General features: G+C 51.6%; 1 protein-coding gene across 6 annotated transcripts in view; it reads right to left on the minus strand.

Moving 5' to 3' along the window:
- FOXP4 (forkhead box P4) overlaps positions 1–24,771 on the minus strand; it is a 142,187-nt gene that overhangs the window by 18,783 nt on the left and 98,633 nt on the right. For 3 of the 6 annotated variants that reach the window (XM_078849758.1, XM_073319688.2, XM_073319693.2), the window contains 8 exons: positions 23,109–23,259; positions 21,762–21,966; positions 21,232–21,339; positions 15,100–15,187; positions 11,817–11,900; positions 10,174–10,375; positions 9,995–10,071; positions 8,428–8,529 (listed from right to left, as the gene is read on the minus strand). In XM_078849758.1, coding sequence (XP_078705884.1) covers positions 8,428–8,529; positions 9,995–10,071; positions 10,174–10,375; positions 11,817–11,900; positions 15,100–15,187; positions 21,232–21,339; positions 21,762–21,966; positions 23,109–23,259 — 1,017 coding nt within the window. The remainder of the gene's footprint in view (positions 1–8,427; positions 8,530–9,994; positions 10,072–10,173; positions 10,376–11,816; positions 11,901–15,099; positions 15,188–21,231; positions 21,340–21,761; positions 21,967–23,108; positions 23,260–24,771) is intronic. The other 3 variants (XM_073319692.2, XM_073319691.2, XM_073319690.2) reach the window with 3 other exon arrangements.

The raw sequence follows: 24,771 nt of genomic DNA on the forward strand, positions 1-24,771 counted from the left end.
CCCAGGAACAGGTAGATCCTCTCTCACCGGAAAGCCCACCATGTCTATCTAGGTGCCACTCATGGCTGGAGCTCCCTTTTGTCTTCCACTGGACAAAGATCCAGATCCCAACACCTATAAAGCTGCATTTCAAGGCACAGCCCAGTGCAGGGCTTGCCTGAATGGGCTCTTACAGGCGATGTCTACACAGCAGCACACGGAGGCATATCTGACCTAGCTTTGATCGAGCTCGCTCGCTACAGATAGCAGTGAAGGTACAGTGTTGCGGACGCTGGCACGGGGTACAAGCCCAACCGATATGACCTAGCACAGGACACTGTGGCTTCTCTGCTAGCCCACCAAAATAGCTCAGCCAAACCTAGCTCGGGGATGCCTACACATGCTGCAATCATGCATCCTGACTGTAGTGTAGACGGACCCACTGTGGCTGTTATAACACGTGGGACTGCAGGCCAAGAGAGCAATAACCCCTTGGAAGTGCATGGCCCCGAGTCTTAATGGTTCTCTTGTGAAATGGACATTGGGATGGGTGAGGAAAGCCAGGTTGAGATATAAAAACCAACCTGGGCAGTTTATTAGCGGGGGGTCTGACATTACCAGGTCCAGGCTCCCAGAAGAGGTTAAACCACCCAGTGTTTCGAGTGCACCCACCATGGGGTAAGGTCACACGCCTGCTTAGCCGGGCTGGTGTTGGGGTGCTGTTTGAGGCGTGGGGGGAGGTCTCTCCCGCCTCGTCTCAGATCCTCTGCTCTCAGGCAGCCTCCTTGCCTTATTGTGATGTGGCTTTTGCATTTCGACAGAGTATTTATTTAGTGCCAGGCTTGGCTGCTCTGTTTGCCTCTCATCTTTGCCTTGTCTAATGATGTTTGCTTTATGCCCCGGCCCTGATTTCCCTCACAACCCCTGCCCCCACCCCATCGTGCTCGAGATTTCTCTGCTGTTGCAGCTGCATGCACCGTCACGCCGAAACACGCCACTACCCCTTCCTCGCCTCTCACTTCCTTCCTTCTCTGCGCGCTTTGCGCTTGCCCAGCGCCTCCTACCTGCTGATCAGCCGGGATTCTAGGGAAGAGGTGAAATGTCAGAGCTGGTTGGTGGGGGGAATGTAAGGGTTTTTATTATAATGTTTCCCATCCAAAACAAGTTTTTTGCTTTTAAAGACTAAGACTTTTTCCCCCTCCCCCACTTCTGGCCCCGCTTCTTTTCAGGGGCAAAATGGAAGAAGGAAGACAGCAAAAAGGAGGAGGAAAAAGAGATGGGTGGAGACCCCCTTCCAAAACTAGAACATTTCAGTTTTTCCCTATAAAAAATTTACAAATTTAGGGGAAAAAAACAGTTTTCTGCAAAATATTGGGGGGGGGGGTTGAAGGGGGAGAAGAAGGGAGAGGGAGGAGGAGAAAAGGCAATTTTTCCATCCTCAAATGTTTTAGAATGAAAAATTTTGGCCAGTTCGGCTAAATTGTAATGTTTCTGTTTTACAGGTGGGGAAACTGAGGCAGTCAGGAGAAACAGAACACGCCCAGAGTTAGGAATAGAACCCGGGTGTTCCGACTCCCAGCCTCTAAATCCTGGACATTATTCCTGACTCTGGGTGAGGAGGGGAATCCAGACGTGCCGACTCCCCGTCCCTTGTTCTAACCATTATTCACCCCCCGTGAACGGCGCCAGGTTCTAATGAGAGCGACGGGTGTGGAAGTGGCGTTCCCCCAAGCCAGAAACAAACCTGCCAGCTCTGAGGGTGCGATCGCTGCGGGGGTGAGATCCCCAATGCGACCCGTGCGGGGCAGTGCTGGCAGAAGTGCTCATGCACTGTGCTGGCCTGGCGTGCAAAGAGCTGTTCCCCTGCAAGTGCAATGCTCCACGTGAGCCATCAGGGGGAGTCGATGACTGGTGCAGGAAACTCATGGAGCCGTTCAAATGACTGGAGTCCTTCCCGGGCTTGTTTAACTGACCTCTTACCCAGAGCACTGGTTAATGCTACAGCTCACTTCTGTGCAGTGGAAGGGAATTAAAGGGTCGGGCTAAACAGGGGGGCACATTTCTACAGGCCACTTTCTCCCTTCCACAGGAGGGGATACCCCTCTCCTCTCACCCCCCGGGAGCTATGTTCTTGGTACACTTGCACAAGGGCTGAGACGGATTGGCCATGCACAAAGGCCTAATTGAGCTGAAGAAATTAACTTTCTAACCCCTTATCTCCAACGGGGGTGGGTTCTAAATCCATGTTACTGCACCAGGCTGGCCTCTCCGGGTTGTCAGATCCTGACAAGCAGGCGGGTGAGACGAAGTGGGAAGAAAACAGAGAAAAGTTCAAGTGATAACAAAGGAAACAAAGGGGAAGAGAGAGTGAGGTGTGTGCAGATGGAGAGATGAGGAATAGGGATGTCTGAACAAAGGAGAACTGGAACGCTAATCCCTAGTCTAGTGAGCAGGGTAGCACCAGCCCTTGTGCCCCTTGAAAGGCATACGAGAGTGAGTGAAGGGGACTAATTGTTGAAACAAGCTCTTTGTGATGTACCATCGCAGCCTAAAACAGTCAATGGTAGCTCAGAAGATTTCAGGACAGCTTAGCCCAGGTCTCGCAGCCCCAGCGAAGGGCCCTGAAAATTTGCTTTGCCAGCCCGAGACATCGCAATGCCCTGAACGCTGAACTGTGATCCTGCAGGACACGCACACGTGGGGACCTAGGCTCTCCCTTCCCTGCCTGGACACCATTATTCACAGTGAGTCAGCCAGGCGCAGGCAATTTGGGAAAGGGGACGCTTGTCAGCTAGTTTTGGGCCTGGCCTTTCAATTTGTTTTTAATAAAGCGAGCGAGCGAGAGAGATGTACAAAACTTTACGGGAAAGGCTTCCAAGCTTTTTTCTGTCAGTAAAATTCTATGACCTCTGCTAGGTGGGAGGTCAGATTAGACAATCACATTGGTCCCTTCTAGTCTTGAAGTTTGTGGGCCAGATTCTCACCTGATGTAAATCAGCTTGGCTCTGCTGAAGTCCGTGGAGACGCACCGATCTATGCCAGCTAAGGTACGGGGCCTTTAATCTTGCTAGTGCCAAGTCATCTGGTGCACACCTCTGGTATTGCCTGATGTCCTCAGGTTGCCAGATATCAGGCTCAAGGGACTTGGGTCTATGGCATGGAAACATCCCTGGTCTTGGTCACTGATCTGGTGATGGACTAAGATCAGATGTCCATGCCAACTGGCCAGCTGCCTTGGAGTCTGTTTCATCTCTTGGGTATCATTAATTCGTCTGTGAACCCTTTTCGTTCCAGAGATTGGGGCAGGATTGAGGGGAATCCCTATCAAATGACACTTGTTTGACTTGTATGAAATCATACTTTTAAAAATATATAATATGCACATGTGCCTGGGAGATTCCCTTGACAATAGATGATGATAAATAAAAAACAAACACGGCAGGAAGTGAAATTAACCAAACTATTCTCCACTATCCCAGCCGAGAGCATGAAAAGTAAAGTGGGACAAATAGTTGAAAGGGAGAGAGCCTATTAAAATACTTTGTCTGAATGGTATGAAAGATGGAAGGTATTTTTGTTCATGAGGCACAGATAAATAGTTATAAAAGATTAATAATAGATGTTAGAAGCCTGTTATAGACATGAGTAATATATGTTCTAGACAGCTAGAAGCATGTCAGCAGATGGTGTTATAAGCAGGGCTGGTGGAAAGTTTTCTGTTGAAACTGTTCTCCAGTGGAAAATTGAGTATTTTTGAGAGAGAGAGAGAGAGAGTTTTCTGCAGAAAATTCAATTTTGAATTTTAAAAAAACCCAACTGCCTAGAAACTGAAATATTTTGCTTTAGAAATGACACCACAGTTTTGCAATTCCCATGACGCACAGCCTTCTTTGCCCCTGAGGGAAGGCAATAGTGCATCATGGGAGAGGCAGTTCAACTAGGGACCCTGGCTTATAGAGGAGAATGGGGGCACGAGACATTTGAACTACAAATCCCATGAGATGGTGTGGTGGCATTTCAGAATCAAAAAAATTTTTTCCAATGAAAAGTTAAAATTTTCCACAGAGAAAAAACCCCGTTGTGATAAACTCTAGTCATACACCATGGTTATAAGTGACTTATTGAGCTGTTGGAATCTATAATAGTTGATTAAAACATCTAGCAATCATTTATTAGACCTTCAAGAATGCATCATTAGTATAAAAAGTGTGATCCTAAAAGATGTTATTTGAATCACAGATAAAGATATTTCTTTTAAGTTTTATATTCATAGTGCCCCTCTAAGTGCTTTGATCCATGTTACTTTGAGTTAAAGTGAGTTGAATTTTGTTGTAATACATATACATACATACCAGGAAAACAAACAAACTATGGTTTCAACACAGGGGGGTTTCTAGAGAACAGTAACAGAGAACTTGAACACCAAAGCGATGGCTCCACACACTGACTGAGTGAGTGCTTGTTCTACTGCAACATGAACAAGTCTCTCTCATTAATTTCCCCCATTATGGCAGTGCCTAGATGCTCCAAATTGAGATGGGGTCCCATTTTGCTGGGCACTGCAAACACCCATAGTACAGGACAGTCCCTGCCCTGGACAGCTCCCAGCTGAAACACAAGGCAGATGAAGAATGGATTATTAAACCCATTTTACAGATGGGGAACTGGGGCCCAAACTGATTACTTGACATGCCCAAGGTCACACGGAGTCCGTGTCAGAGCTGGGAACTGAACCCAGGTCTCCTGAATCCCCGTCCAGTGCTTTAACCATTGGACCATTCATTCTCTCCTTATACCCTTGAACGGCTTCCTATACAAACCACCGCTAGCCAGCCGTACAACCAGCAGCAAACTATTCATTGTAAGAGGCACATGCCAACTAAGGGTGAGTGAACTGGGTTGGCTCAATTAGGAAGCCTCACCCCCACCAGCCAAACCTTCTTTTGAATGTAATATTCCCACCCCCTACGCTCTCAGCAGCCCTTGAACTTCTGTGCTCCAGAGCTGGAAGCAATGAAAGCTGCAAGAGAGACGACTCTGATGGGACTTCTGATCCAGTGGGGTATACCAATCCCAGCACAAGAACCACCTACTTGAGCGATTCCCCACCTGGTGTCATTCAAGGCTGGGATTATTCACCTATACTTCTGGGCACTGACCTGAAACGAACCTTCTGAGCTTTGCTCTAATTGAGGCCCGCTTAAGGCCATGCTGTCCGGGGCACAGAGAAGCCAGCTTGGAGAATTGCTCATCCCCATTAGCATTAGCATCGGATGCCATTAGGAACATTTGACTTGGGTTGTAAATTCTTTGGGGGCAGGACTGTCCTTGTTACACAGAGCCTAGCACAGGGAAGTCCTGGTACAAATAATATAAGGGATCAATGGTAATAATAAAAGCAACCCAAAAGAGGATGAGGCCCATCAGTGGGGGAAGGGGCAGAGAAGGATCAAGCCATAAAGGGCCATGCGGGGTGGATGGGTGAAAACCAAAGAGCCACAGCCCTGAACATGGAGGTTCACCAGGCTTTTGAGGCTTGTGCAGGGAGGTCTTCCAGCGCCCAAAGCTTCCTAGCGCTCAGTTGCACAAGAACTAGCAATACTAGGCATGAGCAATGTGACTATCCCCACCAGCCCCGGGGTCAGGTGCACGGAGAGGAATGCTGCTGCAGAGGACAGGAGACCTAGGTCCAATCCCTGGCTCTGCCGCTGACCTGCTGTGTGACCTCGGGCAAGTCACTTCTTCCCCTCTGTGCTTCTGTCTCCCCCATTGTATTCGGATAGTAAACTCTTTGGGGGAAAGGGCGGCTTTGTGCTACGGCTATGTACAGCGCCAAGCACAAGGAGGCTCTGATTTAGCCGGGATCTCGCAGCACTACCGCAAGACACATGATAAAGAACAGTCTGGAGCTTGCAGGTGAGTCAGGGACTCCATACTCCATTGGAGACAATTCCCTTCAGTTCATCCCACCTCCCGCTCTTCCTCTCAGTTCAGTTAATAGGCAGCCGGCTGGGCCGAGCTCTTATTAGGGTTTGAGGCTACACAATGACTCTGGCTTCCCGTCTGAGGGAGCGATTGTATCAGGGGCTGCCTGTGACACTGGCAGAATTATGTCATGTCTGGAGGATGGGATCATGAGGTGGAGGGGGTGGGGGCTGACTGAAAAGCAGTGGTGCCCAGCAGCAGGAACGCGACCCCTGTGCCTTCCCCACCGGAGATGGCGCTCCCCCAGTCTTTCCCTGCAGCCTCCCCGTGAGGGTCTCTCCAGATCTAGACCTGAACCGTTGAATGGAAAAGGCACTGAGAAGGAATGGAGCCTGAATAACAGAGGGGAGGTGCATGGCGAACCGCAGGGCCAAGGGGCCAGCTTCAGGCCTGGGGTAAGTGGGTGCAAATCTACTGACATCCCGGGGTTAATCCTGCATGCATCTGGAAGCTCAGGTTTTGGGGGGTCTAGGCTTCTATGCAGATTTGACTTCCATGGCACGTAGAGATCACAGCTCCATTGCCTTGCCTGGGGAACCCTGTCTTGTCCTGGTGCCATGAATCCCAACAAACGGGGAAGGAAAGCCGAGCGGCCCTAACTGACTTCAGGACTCCACTGTGCAAGACACTGTCCATACACAGTAAGAGACAGCTCCTCCACCCCAAAGAACTTACAGTCTGAACAGGGCGAGAGAGGAAGGACTGGTAGCCTCCCTTGACAGAGGGGACACTGAGGCAAAGAAAGATGAAGTGACTTGCACAAGGTCACGGAGCCAGTCTGTGGTAGAGCTGTGAGCTGAAGCCAGGTCTCCAGAGCCCCATGCCGGTGCCTGACCCATAACACCACCCTCTCTCAGAACAAGCCCGACGTTTCCCCGCTTCTTTGCCAAGGTGAAAGACAGGCTGCAGCCAGCTCATACAGAACCTCCTCCTCATTCTCTCAGATGAGAATCGGTATCCTAGCGAGAGCCGCGGCGGCTCTGGAGACTTTTACAGCCTGGCTGAGACGTCCTATGTGCAGCGAGACACCAGCCCCCGGGTTATCATTAACCTTATTTTCTATTTCTAGCGTCTCACTTTTTTTTTTTTTCCTTTTTTCTTTTTTTTAATACCCTTCTCCTGTACCCAAGACCTACAGGTTTAGCTCAAGACCTAGTTCCTGAGCCTTTTTGAGGGAGCTGCTCACTCCAGCACGATGCCCTGGGGGACTGAACAGCCCCTACCTGAGAGCACAAACCCTAGTGAGCAGCCATTCACATCTGACCTTCCCTGGAGTTTGAAGACACTTGGGGCGGAAGGGGTGGGGGGGAAAAGAGATAAATGCTTAGAAAAAAAAGAAGAGTTTGATTTTGCAGCGGAACCAAGCACTCGGGGCTCCTGCTGATTTCATTAAGAACTACAGGTGCTCAATCCCCCTAGGGATCAGTTCGACAGCGCTCAAGATGCTACAGAGATGGGCGTTACAGGAAGCCCTAAGACAGACAGAGAGGTAAGTTAGGTGCTCGCACACTAGCTGCTCCGTAACCCCCTTCGGAAACCCTGCAATCTGCCACCCCAGTCCCATAATCCTCCCCCCGCCAGGGGCACCCTGGCACACACCATCCAGCGGCCCACAAAGCAGGTGTAGTTCAACAGAGTTCCATCTTTATACAAGGCCAGATGATGCAAAGCCAACTCTGCCAGCTGCTGAGTTGAGCCCATCTCTCTGGCACATAGGGTGTTTGCCTGCATGACGGATGCACAGGGGTGGAGCATAGTTGGGAAGTCCAGCAGGGCTGTTTTGCCCTGTAACACTGACGAGCGGTGACATCCCAGTACACTTGGAAATGGGAATTTCTCTATTAACCCGGGGGAACAAGGGGACATTTGCTCCTGGGCACCCCTTACATCCTAGGACTTCAGAGGGACCTCTGTGGCTCACAGGCCTTGTGCTGTGAGGAGAATCGTGCCCATCCAGAGTCATGCTCCGACTGCTCAGGGAAACACAACAACATCCTTCCACTCACTCCTGCCACCCCCAGCACCTGTCTCAGACCAACGGACCTGTGTGTGTCATGGCTTTACACGGCGCCACTAAGTGTGAGAAATGCCACCAACTGGAGGGGCCATGAAGAAAGACTCACGAGGCAACGGGACAACATTATCAGACAGCGATTCGCTGAGGACGGTGCAACTCGGGACAGCTCAAGGCCATTCTCGGATGTATGACTTGGCTAAAAATCTGCAGCAAATAACCCCACGTCCCCATATTCCAATGTCAAGAAGCCGCCAAAGTACCATGTCAATAGGCGAGAGTCAGAGGGAAAAGTACTTCTCCAGGATGCATGCATAGCTGCCCTACATAGCTGTGATCTGGAGCCCACCTCTAATAAAAGCCACCCTGGCAGCAGACCCTGCCACTTACTGCCAGTGCTCCGAGCGATGGAGAGGGGGTGAAGAATGAAATCCCAGGTGGGGCTTTACCTTCCAGGTGGCTGTGTTCCTCCTGAAGTAGGCAAACATCCGCGTGAACCAGTTGTAGATTTCATTCAACGTTAGCTGCCTGTCTGGGGTCTCCAGGATAGCCTGGAATTCAGGGTGGGTGGGGCAAAAAAACCAAACCAATTACTCAGAAAGCATCAATCCCAGGAGTCTGTATCACTGATCGTGCCTGTCAGCAATAATGGGTGAGCTGTAGAAGAGCCAGAGGTTGATGGGGCTCACCCGTAGATCTTAAAGCACACAAGCACTGCAAACCTTGCTGTTCGGGTGCAGAGGGAGCGTCTTATAGACTCATAGATATTAAGGTCAGAAGGGACCATTATGATCATCTTGTCTGACCTCCTGCACAGCGCAGGCCACAGAATCTCACCCACCTACTCCTGCAATAAACCTCTCACCTATGTCTGAGCTATTGAAGTCCGGGGCGTGCGGCAGTTCAGTGGTGGTCTCCTGACTCCCAGCCCAATGCCCTACCCACTGGACCGTGCTGCCAAAAGGTTACACGTGCTGAACCAACTATCTAACTTCAGAGAAAGCTCAGCTAATCTTGCTGTCCAAAGAGCTAAATGGAGTTACAGTGGCAGAAATCACCCTTCTAAGCGAACCTTGTCTGTGTCAGGCACGGGCTTCTGAAGATCCCCACAGAGCGAAAGAGCGAACAATAGGAGTGCTCAGATTTGCATTTCTTCATTAGCATATTTGCATATGCAAATCAAAGGCTCACACATTTGATCCATGGGGCTAGAGGGGTTGAGAGAAGCTAACGGAGTGGCACAGACTATACCCAAAGCCCCAGAGCCTGTCCTTGGATTTGCTCCGTGGCATCTGTGCTCTGAATGCTACACAAATGGCCAGACAGCACAGAGCTACTGGCAGGGATGCTGAGTCCCTCTATGCCCCATCTCTCCTGGATTTTAAGGTGTGGAGTCCGTGGTGATGGCTGATGACCCTGGAGACTGGGGTTCCCCAATTATCCACAGAACAAGTATAGCACAGGCAAGGCCGGCCCCCCTCCCACACTGCATCAGGATGGATCAACACTATAGATGAAGAGAGGATCACCACCTTCATGGACCAGTTCTTGGGCCTCTCTGATGAGACTCTCAGTAAAAGCGGGCAACCAGTGCCCAGTGGTGTTGGTGAGGCAGATATCCACCCAATGGGAACTCACTTCGCAGAGGCAGGTCTTTAAATGCACCCTCATCATTTTTGTGAAATAAATATTACTATGAACAACTTACACGACTGAAGTGCCTTTTCCCTGAGGATCTCCAAGTCATCTGGAGACAACCAGAGCAATGGAGCTACACCAATTTACATAAGCTGAGGATCTGGCCCCTAAGGAATTAACCCTCTCCATGCTCCCCTGTGGAGTTTGTTGTCCCGATTTGCTAATGAGGGCCACGGAGATCACAAAGTGAGTCAGTGGCAGAGCTGGGGATGGAACCTGGAGTCCTGCCTCCCAGTTCTCAGCCCTAATCACAAACAGCCTACCACATCAGGACATAGCTGCCTTCACAGCTCCCCGGAGCTGGAGGGGGTTCCTCACCTGCCGGATGAGTGAGGCGTATGTGAAGGGCGGCCGGACGTCTGTGTTTTTGTAAAACTCATGATTCTGTGCAAGTTCTGGAGAGGGGGGGAGAGAGAGAGAGAGAGAGAATATGAAGGAACCGAATCTAGTAACTCATACCACATGAGCATCAATGACCCACCCACTGCTGCTCTTACCTGAAGATATTGGGGGACAGAATTTTTCAGGGTTTCTCCTGCGAATGGCCCCCATGGTCTGTAAGGTGGAGGAGCTGATGACGGATGGGCCCTGCCGCAAGGGAGTGATGGGGGCGGTGGCGGAGGTGGGGGGATGAGGTAAGCCATCTGGAAAGGTATCTGAAGTGCTCTTGGAGAGGGTGGCGCTTGAGACCAGGTTCAGCTGCACAGACAGGGGTGGAAGAAATTGAGAGCAGTTGGGAACGGACGTGGAGATGGTCTTAGGTAGGGAGAGCGATTCGGTTCCACGCTGACGGGAGGGCGCACAGGGCCCTCTTACCCAGGGGAATGGGCACTAAAGGAGAATCTCATGGATCAAACCAGCTACAGGAAAACTCTGCTATCAACACATTGCAGCTCCATGAGGGCCTGACCCAGCTCCCATCGCAGTCACTGGAAAGGTCCCCATGGGCTTCAGTGCGACTTGGATCCAACCCCAAGTGTCTTAATCCCAAAGCACTTTGCAAGCCAACATACCAACTATACCCAGGGACCACTTCACCCCCCGCCGAAATGCAGCCAGCTCTGAGTTGAGACTGTGGGCAGCCGCTGAACAGGACAGGAAGTGAAGCATTATGCACAGGAAGCAGAGACTCCTGCCTCTCACGGAAACAGCAGGTGGAATTCAGGAGTAATCACCGCAACGTGATCGGTGTCAAACCCTTGGCGTTACAGCTCACCTTAGAGAGGGCACCGCTAGAACGTCACACGGGGGCAACTCAGGAGGAAACACGACTGCAGAGTCATCAGGACTTACTCTCTGCAGCACGCAGGGGTTCCTTAGGGGTGTCTGACCCGGGTACTCCCCAGACCCTTGTGAGGGCTGAGCTAGGAGCTGGCGAGGGATCAGGTACCAAGATATTAAGGGCACTGCGTATGGTTTGCGGGGGATAGGTGCAATGATCCCGATTTCTGGCCTGGAATTTTGTTCAGTGAGCTTTTTAACGGGGACAGGGCACTGATGGGGACATGTTTGCTCATGCCCCTAGCCAGGTTCACTACTGAACAGGAGCAGAAGGACCTGGGGGGATGAAGCCATGAAAGTATAGGGAGAACAGGCGACCAACAGAGAGAGAGAAAAGCCACCCTTCCAACGAATAAACTCCTCAGGAGCACGGGGTGATGGCACCAAGCAGGAGGGAGCAGGCTGGGGGGAGGCCAGCATTCCCCAGAGCCTCCTTAACACAGAGGACGTCAGCACCTGGGCTTTTCATGAGCTATGCCCTGGTAAAGCATTGGATGGCTAGTACAGGGAGCAGCATGGACCAGAACCAAGCCCAGGCCCTCTAGGGCAAAGATCACCAGAAGCGGATCACTCGGGGATCATTGCTCCAAGGACATCATAACCAGGCTTGAGACACTGAGTATGTCCTTGACCCTGCCCAGTTTGGACTGCCACCATGCCACTAACAGGGACATGGTCTGCACGGCTTGGCTCAAACCCCTGGGCGAAGCGAGAGAGGAAAGTGGCGATAAGACATTGGGAATGGGCTTTGGAAGAGCTGGACGGGGATGGGTGGACAGATGGGACAGGGATGGAGGCACTGAGAAGAAGGAAACTCGAGGGGATGAGCGACAGATGGAGAAGGCAGGCTGGTGCTTACAGGTTGACTGAAAGGCTTCGGCTCCGAAGGTCTCATATGGAGGTGGGCCATCATTGCCTGGAGACGCTCGCTTTCTTTCGCCAGCTGTGGGGCGAAGCAGGAGGGAAGAGGTTACTTGTTGCTGCAGGGTAACTCCCAGGGCTCTCTAGCGCCCAGCTTCCCAGGGAGCGCTCGCTGAAATGCGCTTCTGCTGCAAGCTTCCTCTCTCATCCGTTGCTTGGCCCCCACATGCCTGGCACTGTCTGGCCAACGTTCCCTGAGTGCTGCTATGTGACAGAGCAGGGCTGTTCTCTTCCATCCCGGGGCCTTTCTTCTTCTCCCATGGCGAGAGGCTGCCGGTGCTGTGGTCTACACCCCCCGCTAGCATCTTCCCAGTAACACCGAACATTCCTGAAAGCCATGCACTTGGCCATGGGATCGCTTCCCTGGCCCCCTAAAGAGCTGCCTTTTCCTATTGGGGATGAAGACCCGGATGTGTGCTGACGGCTGCTGGAGTGTCTGCCTGCCATGCCCACGCCTCTGGCTGCACAGGAAGGCAGCGGCCCCGGCCCTCTGGCTGGACGGGCGTCGCTCTAGGTGCTGGGATGAAAAATCTATTGCAAAATAGAGTAATTCCATGCCTCTTTAGATGTAGATCCATCCACACATCTTCTCTCCTATCCATCCACCATCCCCTCCCACCCGCCAAACTCCTTCCCTTCTCCCACTCCTCTGTTCTCTGGGGCTGTCTCTCCACGTTTCCCAGGTGGCTGTCACTCCGCTCCGTATTCATGCCTCCCTCCTCCACCTGAGGGCCTAGTCCACTTCTCCCCATCCATCTTCTCGCTCTCTCCTTCCCATCATCAGCCTCTCCCGTCCACCCACTCTGTTCCCTACCAGTGAGCCTGTATTTCCCCTGCCCAGTGTCAGTGCATCAGATCCTACCTCTCTATTCCCACCCCCACCACACTCCTTCCCATTTTCCCCTACCTACCTGCCCACCCATCCGCCCACTGGTGCAACATTGCTTTAATTGTGTATGTTTGTTTTTCAGAGTGCGGGGAAGGGTGAAATATTCGCTGTGGCACCAGGAGAGATTTTGAGCTGTGGAGAGGCAATGGGACCTGACACCATCTCTCTACATGTCACCTTCCCTTTCCGCCACATCCCCTCAAACTTTGGGCCCCGCTTGCAATCCAGGAGGCACCCAAAGAGGCTACCTCCCCCCCCCCGCCCCTGCTGAGGAGGATCCTTCGCTGGGAGTGGAGCGGGAAGCCAGGGAAGGAAGGAGTTAAAAGCAGCAGCCGGAGCAGAGTTGGCTGGAAGTTTGAGCGGCTCCGACGCTCTCATTAGAGCTGACAGATCTCCCCTCCTGATGCAGACACTCTCTCAGCCGACACAGCGGGAGCGCCGTGCTGAAAACTTTATAATTGGTAGCTCTGGTGGCAGCTTCTCCTCTTCGCGCACAGAGCTTTCTGCTATCCCTTCAGGTTTTTTTTTCCCCCACCCCACCTCCTCCCTCCCCTCTCCAAGTTCCAGTAATTGCTTTCAACCTCTTGCTTTAGTGAGCGTTTGGGAACAGGATGGAATCACACGGTTTGACTCAGGTGGCTTTAGAATCTCAACTTCACTTTCCAACCAGTGCTCCAGGGAGTTTTTTTCTCTAATTTTTTTTTTTTTAAAATGTCCACCCCTTTCCCTCCCTCGTCCCCTCCCCGCCATCAGCTTCATCCTACGTTGCTTTAACTCCTGCCAGCACTCTGCATTACACCAGCTAGCCCACTCCCTCCTCGAGCAGAGCCTCCTCTGCTGCCCCCCCAGCACAGGTGTGAACTAGCAGCCAAGGCAACCTGGATAACAAGAGTACCCCCGGAGTCTGTCACACAAGCTCCAGGGCTGGTATTTCCCAGGAAAGGGCAGGCAGAGAAGCCCATGGGAGAAACTGTAAATAAAATGGCAACATGCGTGCACACCCCCCCGTGCAATGGATGCACACGTGTCACACGGCACTACAGTTCCTACCCACGGTCACACGCACCAGGCATCTTTGCATTCAGCACGCGTGCGAGAGATGTGGAGACCGTCGCCTACGTGCCGTATAGACACGTCATTAAAATACTCCGCATAGGCAGTTCTCATAGATTATCTCCTCCTCCCCTCGCCCACCTGGCACCACCCTGTCCCTTTACCCGAACTTGCCTGCGCTAATGAAAGCCTTCCGCAGCTGCTGCTTGCAACAGCTCCCCTGTCTCTCTCTTGCCTTGAGCCTCGATCGCTTCGCAAACCTCAGCGGAAAGCCTACATTTCTTCTGAATCGCCCTCTTTTGTTAACTAATTACATAAGGCACTTCTGGAGGGGGGAGTCAGCTTGTATGAAACGCACAGGATAAATCAAGGTCAAGATTTCCACAAACAGGGGCCTGACAGGTGAGCTCCGAAGTCTGCATTCAGGCACCTAACACACGGCCTGATATTTGGAAGTGCTGAGCACCAACCAGCTCTCCTGGCTTCAGGACGACTAGGATTTGGCTCTAGAGTCGGATACAGAATATTGCACTAGTCCCACGGGTTGCAACCGTTACGCAACATTCATGTACACATGGTGCCATAGATAGCAACACAAGCACACACAACACACTGGTTCCACTGTGCCAGTGTCAAACCCCCACATGCTATAGAAGCAAACGCACAGGACATGCAGCATCCTGGCTGAAATGTTCAGAGAAGTCTGCGGAAATCAGGTGCAATCCATCTTCCACTGGATTTCCACTTGAAATACCCAGCCTCCGTGCCTTATGTTAGTTACAGTGAGAGTCTCTCTTTTTTGATCAAGCCATTCGATGTGTTGTTTCATATGTACATGAATGTGTCATCTACCAAGGTTTGAGGGGTTGAGTCCTTCCCCTGCTGCCCGCCCACCCGCACCTGGTTTTGGGACAGGGCCCTTCTCCTTAAGATAGGTGTGCGACTGCATGGCAAAATGTGTGCCTAATTTTCAGGTGCAATTGACAACTATTTTTCTGCCCTAAAGGCAGCTATAGAAGATTGCACGTTGTTGTGGCCAAGACCTCCTAGATCTGCTCATCTGTGCCCGACAATAATTTGTCAAAGATCACGTTTCCTGGCTCTCTGTAAGTCACAGCCCCAAATATTGGGACTGTCCCTATAAAATCGGGACATCTGGTCACCCTAGACCCAGCTATTCCCTCCCGATGGAGAACAGTTTAATTCTGCCATTTATATCCAGGGCAAGTAAAGAGTTTGACTCAACACCACCCTTCAAGTCTCTTTGGTTTGCACCTACCTGTATTTCCAGCTGCTGCACCACTTGCATTTGAACTCGACACTGGGCCGTGCTTCGGTCATCAAGTGCGTGTTCTGTATTGAGGTGTCTAGACAGAGAAGGATGGATTTTATATCCCAGAGCCCGCCATGAAACACAGCACCTCCTACTGGCCCATGTCATAGAATATCAGGGTTGGAAGGGACCTCAGGAGGTCATCTAGTCCAACCCCCTGCTCAAAGCAGGACCAATCCCCAACTAAATCCGCACCTACCTACAGCCTGCAAGTACCTCTTATCTGTATTACAGGAGCACTGCAGGCCCCAATCTGCTCGTTACATTACAAGACAGTCCCTGCCCTGATGAGTTTGCAATTTAAACAGATAAGACAAAGCATGGGAGGGGAAACTGAGCCACAGAGCGGCAAAGTGACTTGGCCAAGGTCACACAGCGGGTCGTTGGCAGAGCCAAGAAGAGAACAGCAGGTCTTCTACCTCCTAGACCAGGGCCCTATCCCCTGGATCACACGGTCTTGCAGCCCCTTCCCCAACAGCACTTGGATCACCTCAGCTGTAGTTTGCCACAGAGAGTCCATTGAAATCCAAAACAAACAGTTGGTACCTGTGGAGGGTGAGCCTGCAAGCCAAGCCCCAGGGGAGGTGCGCGTATGGTACAACCGTTGGCTCCTTAAGCTCAGCTGGAGAATCCCATTTCCAGGATGTACCTGGAAAGACCGACTGCCCCCGAGGAGCAGGTTTCTAGGCAGACACAGGCAGCCTCGTGGGGATTCATTTGCATTCCATAAGGAACTCCCCAAAGGCAGGAGGTGGCGTTTATGAGGTGCTCTGCATCCTAGACTCTCAGTGCCTCATGAACATTCATGCATGAAGCCTTTCAAACTCCCCCAGGCAAGTAAATATTATCATCCCCATTTTACAGATGGGGAAACAGAGACCAAGGAGGGGATATAGCCAGGTCAACGGCAGAGCTGGGACTAGAACCCAGGGCTCCTGACTCAAGGTCCCATGCCTTACCCACAAGGCCCTCCCCTTCCTCTCTCTCTGCCATCAAAACAAAAACCTCATGGCCACCTTTGGCTGCGGAGCCTTCTCCTTACAAAGTCCCTTGTTGGGAAACGTGTATGGCATCAAAATGGCCCATGCTCGCTTTCACGGAAGAACATACGGGATCAGTCTTAGTCATGATTCCAGGTTGAGTGCTCCCTGCCAGCCAGGAAATCTCCTCCCTCAACCACATGGAGATCCCAGCCAGGAGCACAGACAGGCATGTCAGGACAGGCAGAGAAACCCCCGGATCTGGAACCCAGGGAGAGTGGAGATAGCTCAGTGAGAGGTGCTGGGCTATGGGCTCTCCCTGGAATAGGGGAATGCTTTGCTCTTCCCTGCCTCTCAGACTAGGAATCAATCCTGCCCTACACAGCTCTGACACATCTCTCCTCCAGGCCTCATCTTGCTAAACCCCGGGTGCTCAAAGCATGGCCTTCTGAGCCTGACAATGCAGCCCAAGTCCTGCCTCTCCCTCCAACTGAGGCACACGAGGAAAGCTGGCTCAGTGTGCTGGTGAGCGCCGAACGAGCAGGGATAATTCTCTGCCAGGGTGAATTCAAGGTGCAAGAAAACATTAGGGCTGCATTACGTTTTGATGTTTTAAATACACCTGCCACGATGGTGCTGTCTAAAGCAGCCCTAGGCCTTGCAAATGTGGGAACCCCTCGTTTCAGACTCAGCTGCAGGTGAGGGGATTTGGTAAAGAAACACAACATGCGGATCCCCATCAGCTCTGCTAACTAAACGAGCAGAGAGAGCGAGCCTCCTCAGCCCCGTGCGGCGAGCGCTCTGCACTGTCAGCAGCCTGCCATTGGTGTCTCCTCTCCCCTTTTTCTGAGCTCTGCGTCCCCCTCTTTTCCCTTCACCTCGAGCCATGCCGCTCTTCGGCCTCTGTTCTCTCTCTCCCTCGACCCTGCCACTCGACAGATCCCTGCTATCAAACCTCTCCCTCGACGGTCAACCAGAGCCATGCAACAAAACAGTAGAGAGCCTGCGCTCCTGGATGCTGCGGCGTTGGGAAACCGAGTTCCCTGGGCCGGGGGCAGCTGCTGCTGACAAGCCGACAGCAATATCAAAGCTAGAATTCGCGTGTCCCACGCTCCCCAGAGACGCTGTGCTGCACACTCCCCACTCCTGCCCCATTTGTCCCCCTTTGATCTCTCTCTCTCTCTCCAGTCTCCCTGATCAGTCAGTTCCATCCCTTGCTCTTCCCCTTCCACATGCTCTGGATCGTTCCTCTGCTCCCATCACACACGGTACCAACGGGGCGGGATCCTCAGAAGGTGTCAAGCCAGCCTAGCTCAATGGGCTTACTGGTACCAGCTGAGGATCTGGCCCACGGTCACCCGAGCTCCAACTTGCAGTGTAATTGTCCTGCTGCTGTAATGTGACCTAAGAGGGCAAGTGACGGGAAAACCCTGCTCTCTAGTACCTGGGATTTTACTTTATAAGGGTGACGTTTGGCATTTCTTTTATCGATCCATGACTTTAAAAAGTCCCTTTAGGGGCAGGTCAATCAGATCAGAAATAAGTAAGTCACCTGGCCTCGCACTGATCTTCCATCTAGGGCGGTGTGGCCCAATGGACAGGACACTACACTGGGTCTCGAGACATGGTTTCTATTCCCAGCTCTGCCGCTGGCCTGCTGCGTGACCTTGGGCAAATCCCTGCATCTCTCTGTGTCTCAGTTTCTGTAAATCAGCAGCAGTGATACTGACCTCTGCTGTAAGAACCACAGATGAAAAACACTCCGTAAGAGCTAAATATTATTAGAGTCCTCAAAAGCCTTTACAAACATGAATTAATTTAGCTTCCACTCTCCACCCCCGTGAAGTAGGTATCGGGGAAACTGAAGCACGGAGAGGGGAAGTAGCTGCTCGAGGTCACATGGGAGAGCCGACGGCAGCACCAGGAATAGTTTTATAGGTTATAAAGCCAGAAGGGACCATTGCCATCACCTAGTCTGATCTCCTGTACAACACAGGCCATACAACCTCCCTGAATTAACCCAGGCCTGAACTACAGCAGATGGCTTAGGAAAACAGCCAGGGATGGATTCTCCATCACAACCCTGGGTAAGTGCTCTAACCAGCAGGTGATTCTTCCTGCAGAAGCCACCGTAAGTCTCCTCAGGGATCGTATGTATGTGCAGATAACGGTATTTCATTTCTCTTGACTTTCGCTCCATCCCTTCTGTTCGGAACTCCCTGCATGCTGTGCCAAGCAACCTCCCTGTCTTCAGAGCCATTTAAAACTCATGCCTTCCAGGAAGTCTTGCGACAATAACCCACCGTGGTTTGGATGGTTGAACCCTCTCCACTTTCCAAGACGCACAGCTTTGGAAAAGGCGGTTTATCTGGGGCTCTATGAGCCCATGTCACACGATGGGCTAGGTTCTCACATCAGTGAGGTGTGTAATCCCATGGCAAAATGCATGTCTAATTTACAGGTATAATTACCAGACACACAAATCAGGTAATTGTATGTGCAAGTGACATTTGTGAGTGCGACCACAGTAACCACACAAGCAAATCAGTTGTGAATTGCGAGCACACAATGCATGCCTAACTTGTTAGACAGTCCAGGGCCAGATTTTCTATATCTGATTTAGGTTGCATGCTCCTAGGTGTAAAGGCAATGCCTCTATCCATGATGGAACCAAGCATGCTACTGGTATGCAAATGATGGTCACTTTGGTGACTCGGTTTCCGGCCAGGACTAGGGACAAAACACAGAGATACCATGGGAGAAGCTGTCCAGATGGAATCTACCCACCAACCAGCAGCAGGAGGTACCAGGATTCTCACTGAAAAGCCTGTTTATGGGAGATTCCCAGCCCTATCTTGCAAGAACATGATGTTAGGGACAAGCTTTCAGACTTGTATCTGAACTAACCCAACAAAATGTTTGAGTTTCTTTCATCACGACTACCTATCCAGCTGGAGATGGACTAGGGGTCTTTACTCCTTGCTCCTCTGCATGGTGGGACTAAGACATGAGTACTTCTGCGAAGAATAAGCTGTCAAGTGTTGTGGCATTCTCTGCCAAAGGAGGAAAGTGTAAAATTGAGGGTGGGGGGGATCTTATCTGGAAAGTGCTTTCATTTTTTCATCTCAGTGTCAGAAAGTTTCATTCTTCCCTTCTGTGCCCAGGGGTGGAGTTCCTCAAACTGCTCCAGCATGTATAAGAAGCCCAATAACTTGGGTACAAATTGGCCCCGTGGATTCAGATGCACCCAAAAATTCAAGCTGTTTGAAACATTTCAAATTTAAAAACGGAGACAAATTTTTTACAAATATCTTTGCAAAAATTCTTCCCCCTCTTTCAACCATCTCTACCCAAAACATTGGAGAAGCTCAGGATTCAGATGGGAACTTCACAGATGGTGCCCCACTCTGCATGAGTCAAACCAAAACCAGCGATCCAAACACTGCGGAGCTTCTGATCTAGTTTCAGTGATAATGGGTTGGGCCCATCCCTGCTTGCAATCTGCTTGTGAGGTCAGTTAAGTATTAGACCCATTGTACAGATGGGGAAACTGAGGTGCGGAGAGGCGAAACCTTACCTCAGGTCTGGTAGCAAGCCAGAGGCAGAGAAGGGAATAGAACCCAGGAGTCCTGAGTCACCAAGCCACTTGCTCTAACCACTAGGTGGAACCCCTCTCTGGTTCCTTAGCTACAGCAAGGCACAATGCCCCCGTCCTCTCCTCCTGGCTCTTTCCTTTGAATAAAGATGCTTTCTCCTTCTTAACCCATCTCCCCCGACACACAGCAGTCACTCTTCCCTACCCCTGATTGAGTCTGCCTTGGTATTCACTGCAGCTGGCACCTGTTCCACCCTCCGGTACTCCCTGCCTGAACAAAGTGGGGAGGCAGGCTCACGGCTGGCGAGATCGGCTGACACGCTGTTTGTAAAACTAAAGTCTTTCAGACACAAATAGACACACACACGCACAGTGCATCTCTGCCCCAACTCCCACAATATTCCCTTCAGTGCAAAGGGGGGAGGGGGGGAAAACACAAAAACCCGTCAGTTTCTTCTGATGTCTTTGCTAAAAATCCCGGCTACAAAGAGATCTAATTGCAAATGAACTAATTAAGTACACCTCTGACGAAGCGTGAAAACAATTTGTTTGACCCTGACGCTAGCAGAGGGCTCTTAGACAGCAGAGTTAATCAGCCAGTGACAGAGCCCACAAGCGGTGTCAGCAAGCTGCCGAGCTCCCATCTGTTTCTTTCTCTCCTCTCTTGCGCGTGTTCGCTCTCTCTCTCTCTTCCCCCCTTACTGAGGGTGAGCTGCTAACTTTCCTCATTTGTCTTCTCTCGCCCTCCCCCACCCAAGTCCTGTGATTTCTCTAGATCTCCTACAGTCTCTTCTCCTCTGGCACACACTCCCCCCATCCCTCTCACATGCCCCTGGATGTTCAGACTAACCGCCTTGTTATGGGATGGGGGGGCCCCAATTTGGCTTTTATGCTTGAATCTACAGTTCACCTGCTGGCTAAATTGAGGAGTTTCCAACTCCAAGACACAGGGAGTCCTATCATCCCCCTTGTACAGATGGGGAACTTGGACACAGAGACACTAAGGCCCAGAGTTTCCTAAAAAAGGGACGAGTGATTTTGGGGGCTCAATCTGAGACACCCCCCCAAAGGGGCGTGACTTTCAGGTAGTGCTGAGCCCTCTGGAAATCAAACCCCTGCAAGGTGCTAAGTTGGGTGCCCCTGCAAAAAATCACTAGCCACTTGTGGAAAAATCGTAACCAGAGGTGGGTTTTTTTTGTTTTTTTTTTAAGGCCACACTTGTGGCCTCTGAAGAGAGGATGAGCTCTGCCTAACCCCAGACAGTTGGAAGTCATGGCTTTTCTGACCTACCTATACTGCCCTCAGCTCGGGGTGCAGGTGCAAGGACCACCCCCTCCCTCTTCTGCCCAAAGCAGTACTGAAGCACAGGTTGCTAGCGACAGGTAGGGTCTGGACGGCTCCCAAACGCAGGGCAATTTGCAAACCACCACACTGGCTGCACAACCTGGGGGAACCAGGAATGAAACGACAGCCCTGGAGAGACACAGCAGGGGGGCGACCTACTTGACAAACTGTCCCAAGTCCTCACAGAGGGTTTCACAACCTGGCCACTTGCATTCTCCGTGTCCGTACAGAGGGTGGGAGCCGGGGTTCTCTTCATGAGAAGAGCTGCTGAGAGAGAGAGAGTGTGTGTGAGAGACGAGGGAGAAGGAATGAACCGTTACATTGGGGATCTTACACATGTCAGGCTGGTTACTGCAGTTCCAAAGAAGCTTCCAGACCAGGACCACCCCAAGACATTAACACATCTCCTAGCACCTTTCAGCCAAGGCTCTCAAATGCATCAGTCAAGCCTTAGGAGGCTGGTGAACATGATTATAGCTCATTTTCCGGACAGGTAAGTGGAGACGCAGAGAGGTTTAGCGACTTGCCCACGTAGCAACAGAGCTGGAAACAGAGCCCAGCTCCCTCAATTCCTAGTCCACTGGACTATGCTGCCCCCACTCCCTAAGGCAAACAATGGACCCATTAGCCATCTAGCCTTTTCTTAGACCTACAGGGCAAAATAAAAGGCTGCCCCAGCTTGGTTCTACCTGTCCCTCCTTGGCGTGAGCATGGCGCTCTGTCCATTGGGGAGAGAGTGGTGGGAAATGGGAGGCGAGACCTTGGTGGCCGAAAACGAGGTAGAGTTTGAAGTGTTGGTGGTCAGGTCGAGGCCCTCTTGCTTGATGCTGTCTTCTACGGGCTGGGTAGCGGTGACCTCTTTCCAGAGCTGCTGCAGGTCCGAGGGACACACAGCTACATGCCGGACGGGGTCAAGGGAGAGAGGAGGAAAAACACACGCAGAGAGACAAGGGTGAAGATATGGACTGGAGAACCACCGCTAACCAACAGTAACCTGTGCTGAGAAGAACCCAGTGCAGGGCAGCTTTTAGTTTCATTGAGGGTGGGTGAAGAACATCAGCCTGACAGCCCTGGAGGCCTAAGCGCTATCTAGCCATGGTGGCAGCAGCACCAGCTTCCCTCTCACTGCCTTGGCTATCGCCACAGGAAATTCAGTGGGTCTGGTTTGCAGGCACGCGAGGGAACCTTCCTTTCAGGTTTTGCTCCACGAGGCACCCAGACTTCCCCCTGCCCAAAGTTTTGTTCTGAGCGTGGGGGTCCAGTGAACCCACCGCTCAGTGGAAACGGCCCAGTTTCATCTATCGGTCTGTCCTGCCTGCCGGAGCTGCACACTTTCAACAGGCAGGTTCCAACGGTCATTTGGCCCTGGCCCCAGGCTTGCTTCAAAAGGATCATGAAGCTCTCGGAATGAGCTGGGGGGAGTTTCCAGTGCGTGACCCAAACCTGGGAGGGTCCTGAGTGAATCTAGGGGAAGTCGTGCCTTGCTCTGGCCTCTGCCCTTCACCCAGATGGGCCACCCCTCCACAGGCAAACAGGTCATTCATTCTCCAGGCAGAAGAACTCTGCCTTCTGGGCACGCATCCCTCGTTCCCAGCATCTGCCTGTACCACCAGCCCCACACAGGAACCTCTATCAGCCAGGGCATTAAACAGACAGGAACCATATACGCAAACTTAGGGCCCGGTCCTGTGCCCACTGATTTAAAAGGCAAAACTCCCATCGCCTCCTTCATTGGCAGCAGGATCGGGCCCTGAACTTACAGAATATACCTCAACTGCTCCTGTGCAATTTTACTGCTATCGAGTCTACGAATCACTGTTACCGCTCCTGTATAGCCCACGACGGTGCCGGAAGGAGACAGACTCAAGCGGGCCTAAAGTGGGTTGAAAACCACCCGGTGGCTACTAAAAGCCTCAGAGCTCGGAGGCTGCGTTTGTAGCAGCTTCGCAGGGGTAACGCCCACCAGGCCGACTGGAGCGGAGGGCTCGGGCTTTAAAGGACGGAAGGAGAGGGCGGAGGTTTGCCACGCGCTTTACCTTGTGGAAGGGTCTGCAGGGGAACGGTGCCTTGTCCCGGCTGAAGGCTGACCAGCCCTTGGCGCTGAAGGTTTAACAAGTGTTGCTGCTGAAGCTGTTGCATCTGCAGGAGCTGCTGCTGGAATGCCAGCTGTTTATTCCCCAACGGCTGCTAGGAGACAAAAGGGAAAAAAAAAAAAATCAAAACATTATTTTCGACACTGCAACCGAGGCCTTAAAGGGAAGACGGGCCCCGCAGAGCGCCACGGAGTGCTGGCTCCCGTCATCAGCCCTACGCCTGGTCAGCACAGATCTTTGTCCTAATTGCTGGTCCTCGGTAGCCAGTCAGCATGTAGCCAAGACAGAGTCTTTGATCTATCGGAAGAGGAGGAGAAGGAGGGGGGGGGAAAGAGGGAGGAGAGAGTGTGAGTGTGCGTGTGAGCTTGCTTAGAACACCCGAGTGCTCCAGCTCCATCTGTTCGATGAGTATTTCCAACGCCTGTGCATTGGGATCACGCAGGGGGCTAAAGAACACTACCGCTGCTTTGCGCTGCTATTCAGTGCCTGGCTGAGGCTCTCCACACGCCTTACAAACATTCGCCCATTGAGCTTCCTGGGAAGAAGGCAAAGTTATCATTAACCCTATATTACAAACGTGGTTACCAGGAGTGTTTTCCCAGGGCTGGAAAGAGGCCAAGATGGGTAAATAACATCCCTGTTTTATGGAGAAATATTTATTTTTACCAAATAATTAGCTAAGCATCACAAGCCCGCCGTCAGGTAGTTGTTGGACAATTTGTACAGAGCCTGGCACAATGGGACCCCATTCTTGGCTGGTGCCTAGGCACTGTCGTAAAAGAGAACGTATAAGAACTTGCCCTCTAGGAAATGTCCACCTAATCTCCTGGGGCTAACAGCTGGTTCATGACCTGTAACAGGACGGTTTATATTCCTTGCTAAACTGATTTCTCCCCCCTCCTCTTTGAGTATTTACTGTTGTAACTCTGGATAGCCTTGCTGTTCATATAAGTGTTTAACCTCTTCTTGAATCTTGCTCCGCTCACAAGCTTGGGCCTCCAGGCTAGCTTGTGGCAATGAGTTCCACAGGCTCCATGTGTAATTGTATTCTCTTTCCTCAGTTTTGAATGTGCCACCTCACAGTTGCAGCAAACGTTCCCGTGTTCTTGACTGATGAGACGGGGGGAAAATGGAGGTTCCCGATCTCCCTTCTCTATCCCATCTGTTAATTCTGTATGCTATTATTTGTATTGCAGCAGCACCTAGGAGCCCCAGTCCCAGACAAGGATCCCATGGTGCACAAATACAGAACAAAGACCAGGTTCAGCTGCACTGTAAAGTGGGCAATCCCACTCTTTATACCGGCTGTTCAGGTCGCAGTGTTTCCAAGCCCCTAATTGTGCTCATTGCCAGTCTTTTGTCCCTCCACCCCTTCAATTTTACACCACGGAGAAGGAACCCAGACCCTCAGTTTCACCTGTGGGCTGGGAGAGACCAACACAGAAAAGTAAAGCAGTTGCATGGAAGACCACAGAAGGTACCACTCAGATAAGACATACCCTCCCCACCTATCAGCTGACTAACTCAGGGGTTCTCAACCTATTACCACTCTGGGCCACATATGCAGCTCTCCATGTTTACATGTGCTGCATCCACACAACATATA

The sequence above is a fragment of the Lepidochelys kempii genome, chromosome 21, assembly GCF_965140285.1.
Source record: "Lepidochelys kempii isolate rLepKem1 chromosome 21, rLepKem1.hap1, whole genome shotgun sequence".
Taxonomy (NCBI): Eukaryota; Metazoa; Chordata; order Testudines; family Cheloniidae; genus Lepidochelys; species Lepidochelys kempii.